General features: G+C 51.6%; 1 protein-coding gene across 3 annotated transcripts in view; it reads right to left on the reverse strand.

The window, feature by feature from the left end:
- The window catches only part of LOC129859893 (serine/threonine-protein kinase 11-interacting protein-like), a 42,870-nt gene extending 37,132 nt beyond the window's left edge, over positions 1-5,738 (reverse strand). Inside the window, exons 1-12 of one of the 3 annotated variants that reach the window (XM_055930115.1) lie at positions 5,525-5,738; positions 5,113-5,180; positions 4,716-4,918; positions 4,457-4,531; positions 4,260-4,355; positions 3,592-3,699; positions 3,411-3,482; positions 3,160-3,289; positions 2,537-2,640; positions 1,814-1,903; positions 1,650-1,691; positions 1,316-1,492 (exon numbers count right to left, since the gene is read on the reverse strand). In XM_055930115.1, the coding sequence (XP_055786090.1) occupies positions 1,316-1,492; positions 1,650-1,691; positions 1,814-1,903; positions 2,537-2,640; positions 3,160-3,289; positions 3,411-3,482; positions 3,592-3,699; positions 4,260-4,355; positions 4,457-4,531; positions 4,716-4,918; positions 5,113-5,179 (1,164 nt within the window). In that variant the 5' untranslated portion in view covers position 5,180; positions 5,525-5,738. The other 2 variants (XM_055930112.1, XM_055930114.1) reach the window with 2 other exon arrangements.
- Positions 5,739-6,000: the final 262 nt, after the last annotated feature.

A 6,000-nucleotide genomic window follows, 5' to 3' on the forward strand; every position in this document is an offset into this window, starting at 1 on the left:
CCCTAGCCCCCTTACCCCATAGACACCCCCTTGCCCCGTAGACACCCCCTAGCTCCCTTACCCCGTAGACACCCCCTAGCCCCGTAGGTACCCCCTAGCCCCCTTACCCTGTAGACACCCCCTAGCCCCCTTACCCCGTAGACACCCCCTAGCCTCGTAGGTACCCCCTAGCCCCCTTACCCCGTAGACACCCCCTAGCCCCGTAGACACCCCCTAGCTCCCTTACCCCGTAGGTACCCCCTAGCCCCCTTACCCTGTAGACACCCCCTAGCCCCCTTACCCCGTAGACACCCCCTAGCCTCGTAGGTACCCCCCTAGCCCCCTTACCCCGTAGACACCCCCTAGCCCCGTAGACACCCCCTAGCTCCCTTACCCCGTAGACACCCCCTTACCCCGTAGGTACCCCCTAGCCCCGTAGGTACCCCCTAGCCCCGTAGGTACCCCCGTAGACACCCCCTAGCCCCCTTACCCCGTAGACCCCCCCTAGCCCCCTCACCCCGTAGACCCCCCCTTACCCCGTAGGTACCCCCTAGCCCCCTTACCCCGTAGGTACCCCCCTAGCCCCCTCACCCCGTAGACACCCCCTTACCCCGTAGGTACCCCCCTAGCCCCGTAGGTACCCCCCTAGCCCCTTCACCCCGTAGACACCCCCTTACCCCGTAGGTACCCCCCTAGCCCCGTAGACACCCCCAAGCCCTCTTACCCCGTAGGTACCCCCCTAGCCCCCTCACCCCGTAGACCCCCCCTAGCCCCCTCACCCCGTAGACCCCCCCTAGCCCCCTTACCCCGTAGGTACCCCCCTAGCCCCCTAGGTACACCCTAGCCCCCTAGGCCCGTAGACACCCCCTAGGCCCGTAGACCCCCCCTAGCCCCCTTACCCCGTAGGTACCCCCTAGCCCCCTCACCCCCTCACCCCGTAGGTACCCCCTAGCTCCCTCACCCCGTAGACACCCCCTAGGCCCGTAGACACCCCCTAGGCCCCTTACCCCGTAGGTACACCCTAGCCCCCTCACCCCGTAGACACCCCCTAGCCCCCTCACCCCGTAGACACCCCCTAGCCCCCTCACCCCGTAGGTACCCCCTAGCCCCCTCACCCCGTAGGTACCCCCCTAGCCCCCTCACCCCGTAGGTACCCCCTAGCCCCCTCACCCCGTAGGTACCCCCTTACCCTGTAGGATCTTGATCCTATCAGAGGGTTAGTTAAAGCTATTAACATGTATTTCTTCTAGCTGGTCAGGGTTTTAAGAGGTACACAGAGTGGCTAGGGGGTGGGGACAAACCACCAGCCTCTCAGTGAGCTGTGTAGCTGACTTACTTTGGCTTTCTTCTTGCGTTGTCGTGTCACTCCTACCTCGCTGACCGACAGGCTGTCACTCAACTCCCCGCCCCCGCTGGACACTACTTCCTGGTTACCCCGCTCTGGAGCCCTGGTGATCAAGGGCGAGGCCTGGGACTGGAGCTGCCCAATCAGCTGTCCCGGTTTGGGTAGCACCTGAAGGTGGGGGGGGGGGCGGTCCCATGTTAAGACTGTCTTGTACAAAAGTGGCGAATCCCACGAATTAACTTAAAGTGCACATCAACAAGTGACCCAACAAGACTAGAGAAGTGTTGAGTATATGCCTGCTGACCCACAGGAGCGGCCTACTCACTGACAACTCTGAGGAGGAGAGAGGGCTGCTGTCCAGTCTGAGCTAGAGGCGAGAGAGGGGGAGAGACAATATTAAACTCAAGGAGGAGACAGAGAATCATGAAAAAAAGACTGGGTCCAAATTCAGCTTTACGATTTTTCTCCCTCCTTCCCCCCCTCACTCACTCTGAGGTAGGCAGCCTTGGGGGAGAGGTGGCGGACAGTGCATGTTCTGTGGGTCTTCTGGAAGAACAGTGGGTTGCCCTTCAGATTCAGCTAAGAAGAGACAGAGGCTACAGGTCAGCGGGTCTGGGATAACACTGAGGCTACAGGTCAGCGGGTCTGGGATAACACTGAGGCTACAGGTCAGCGGGTCTGGGATAACACTGAGGCTACAGGTCAGCGGGTCTGGGATAACACTGAGGCTACAGGTCAGCGGGTCTGGGATAACACTGAGGCTACAGGTCAGCGGGTCTGGGATAACACTGAGGCTACAGGTCAGCGGGTCTGGGATAACACTGAGGCTACAGGTCAGCGGGTCTGGGATAACACTGAGGCTACAGTTTAGCGGGTCTGGGATAACACTGAGGCTACAGTTTAGCGGGTCTGGGATAACACTGAGGCTACAGGTCAGCGGGTCTGGGATAACACTGAGGCTACAGGTCAGCGGGTCTGGGATAACACTGAGGCTACAGGTCAGCGGGTCTGGGATAACACTGAGGCTACAGGTCAGCGGGTCTGGGATAACACTGAGGCTACAGGTCAGCGGGTCTGGGATAACACTGAGGCTACAGGTCAGCGGGTCTGGGATAACACTGAGGCTACAGGTCAGCGGGTCTGGGATAACACAGAGGCTGTCACACAGTAAACTACCGATAAGCACACTTCTAAGTTCTCTCTCTCCTTCACCATTTTGAGACTGTGCAGCATAGACAGAGGAGCCAGCTGGGAGTGATCCAGTAGCAGGTTGTAGGCCAAGTCCAGGTGCTGTAGGGACAACAACTGCTCCACTCCTGCATAGGGTCACAGTCACACACACAGTCACACACACAGTCACACACACACAGAGTCAGCCATCCAAAACTAACAGAGACTTAGAGAGTACACTGAACAATAGGGAGACGGTTGGGGGAGAGAGATGGGCAGATAGGCAGTACTGGCAAACAAATGCTGGAGTATGCCAGTATATTAATATATTCCCAGCTTCCTGTTTATCTATAGCCCCCAACTGTTTGTGGACACAAGGCTGTAAACAGATCCAAGGCTTTGACTGTCTGAAGTCCCTCTCTGTTCCAATACTGATAGAGGTCAGTTCAAGGGGTCATGCATAACAGGTAGTCTTGAGGGAGTTTGCAGATGGAATACTATTGCTAACTTTTTGTTATTGATGATTTTTGGCATACGTTTAGGGATAATATGAATATTAGGGCTGTGGTAAAAAATAATAATAATCCCAATTTCATTAGAGAAACCACCATACTATCATTCATTATAGCATGACCAGATGGTGTCTATCAGAGGTGTTACAGTACCGTTGATGGTCTCCAGCTCGTTGTTTCTGATGATGAGAGTGAGGAGCTTGGCTCTGGAGCTCAAGCCCAGCGTTGGAGCTCTCTGGAGATTGTTATAGCCCAGGTTGAGGTGCTCTAGCTCACTCAGAGGCTGAGAGAGGAGGAGGAGAGAGAGACAGTAGATATGGAGATAGCCCAGTGCAGTAACTTACTGCATGTCTCCAACTCTGACCCCCTCTCAACACACAGACACAAAACCTATCCAGAAATACCTTGAGAAAGTCAGCACACTCCTGGATTTTATTGTGACTAAGATCCAGAGACTTCAGAACATTCAGTAAACTCTAAAAAAAAGGCAGAGTGACTCACATTAAAACATGGCCCAAAAAAGTGATTCACATTAAAAACAAATGTCAAAGTCAGTGAATAAATAAACCAGTGAGCATGTCTTACGAGTGACTCATCCAGGCAGACTATAGCGTTGTAGCTGAAGTTGAGGGTGTGCAGCTCCAGCCAGGGCAGTGCAGAGCTGAGGTCTCCTCCACACAGAGACAGTAGCTCCTGTAACAAGAACACTGGCTCAAACTCCAACACAAAGGGGCCTGTTATTCAGAAAGAGAAAACGGTGAACAGTGTGTGTGTGTGTGTGTGTTACCTCCAGGGAACTGAGGCTCTTGGAGCAGGTGAACAGTGTGTGTGTGTGTGTGTGTTACCTCCAGGGAACTGAGGCTCTTGGAGCAGGTGAACAGTGTGTGTGTGTGTGTGTTACCTCCAGGGAACTGAGGCTCTTGGAGCAGGTGAACAGTGTGTGTGTGTGTGTGTGTGTTACCTCCAGGGAACTGAGGCTATTGGAGCAGGTGAACAGTGTGTGTGTGTGTGTGTGTGTTACCTCCAGAGAACTGAGGCTCTTGGAGCAGGTGAACAGTGTGTGTGTGTGTGTGTGTTACCTCCAGGGAACTGAGGCTCTTGGAGCAGGTGAACAGTGTGTGTGTGTGTGTGTTACCTCCGGGGAACTGAGGCTCTTGAAGCAGGTGAACAGTGTGTGTGTGTGTGTGTGTGTGTTACCTCCAGGGAACTGAGGCTCTTGGAGCAGGTGAACAGTGTGTGTGTGTGTGTGTTACCTCCAGGGAACTGAGGCTCTTGGAGCAGGTGAACACCTCTAACTGAGAGTAGACTCCCCGCAGGTCCTCCAGACAGTGAGGGGGGATACGCTTCAACTGGGAGAGAACAACAGGCCCAGAGTAAGCCAGATTCATCTATATACAACATGTATACTGTTCTGTTACAAAGGAGAAGCACACACATTTTCCTCCCATACCTCTAAGGACTTGAGAGACTTGAAAGGAAAGATCTTGACCACTGACTGAAGCCTCGACCCAGGTGGATTGATGAGCTAGGAATGAAAGGCCAAAGAACATTATATAGAATGCTATAGCTCCACCTTGTGGCTCAATGAAATTCCCTCAGATGTCCACATAATTCAGTTTTACTTGGAACATTTATGTTTATGAAGTGCTGAGCAAGTTATGCATACATCTATTACAAAACTGTTCACAAATAGAGCAGGACACACACACCTTGAGGGAGACAGTCTTCTGCAGCACGTCGAACAGGAACTGGAGCTGCAGTAGGGAGGTGGTGTCAGCAGGGTGCGAGGGCAGAGCCAGGAAGCCATGTTGGTGAGTCCTGGAGAGGAGGTACTGCTCAAATAGACGACCTAGGTGCTGCAGAGAGTCTGCCTGTAGAGTCAGGGTACTGCTGCCGTCCAGCACAGATGCACCTGGAGAGAGGAGAGACAATGGTAACACACCACTTAAAACCTGCAGTTATAATGCAACATAAAATATATTAAGCATGTAGCTACAGTATAGCTATGAGGCCCTAATCATTTCTAACAACGTCAAAAGAACAGATTAGCATGTCTGGGATAACAGGGGCTATATCTAGAATATGTAGGTGGTGATGTTACTATACCATGATCCCGAAGCAGAGTGGCCAAGCTGTTGACAAGGGTGGATTGGCCACTGTGACATCCAGCCATCCTGCAGGTAAACAATGCACCATAAAATAGATGAGAAGACCGAGACAGATGATTCTGGGGAAATGTGACACGTGCAAACAACCCAAACAATAGCACAAATTGTTAAAATAAAAATAGGTTCTCAACTTACAGTAGAGATGATGGAAGCTAACTTGTAGGATACTGGTTAAATACCAGCTAGCATGTTAGCTAGCTATGTAGAGTATATTGCAATGTAGGACCAGCAGTTGTCTGTGAACGTTAAACTGGGCTACTCACAAAGCCAACACGAATCTATCTCTAGCTAGCTGTTGTAGCTTGTCTTGGATAGCATTCCACAGACTATTTCTTGAGACAACAACATACCTTAGCTATCTTATGTGACAGTCAAGCAGTGGTCAACATCGACATTCCCTTCCGATTGCCAGCAATACGACAAAAACATCAGTCAAATAACTTCAAGTGTACTCGGTTGTCGATGTTGACATCTTCACTTGGACTGATGTCACGTGAGGAAGTTTCGAAAAAAATATACAGTGGCCCGGAGAAACCAAATTTCAAAAAGCCGAAACAGGCGTTTTCGTAACTTGTGCCAATCAATGGATATTGAAATGTTATAAATTAGCGAGACGTCTCAAAAAAAAAAAAAAATTGTGCGCATGTACACAATATGATTCAAATTTCAGATTTAGTCTGATTTCTTGGCCATAGCCACCACTAGATGGCTCCCTACCTCAAGAAGCAGGATCAAATCATAGGGGATCAACAATATTTACTTTATGACAGTGACAACGCAATGGGGCATTTCTTTATTAAATGCATTCTGAGAACACTCAGCACAT

This window comes from Salvelinus fontinalis, chromosome 7 (genome assembly GCF_029448725.1).
Source record: "Salvelinus fontinalis isolate EN_2023a chromosome 7, ASM2944872v1, whole genome shotgun sequence".
Taxonomy (NCBI): domain Eukaryota; kingdom Metazoa; phylum Chordata; class Actinopteri; order Salmoniformes; family Salmonidae; genus Salvelinus; species Salvelinus fontinalis.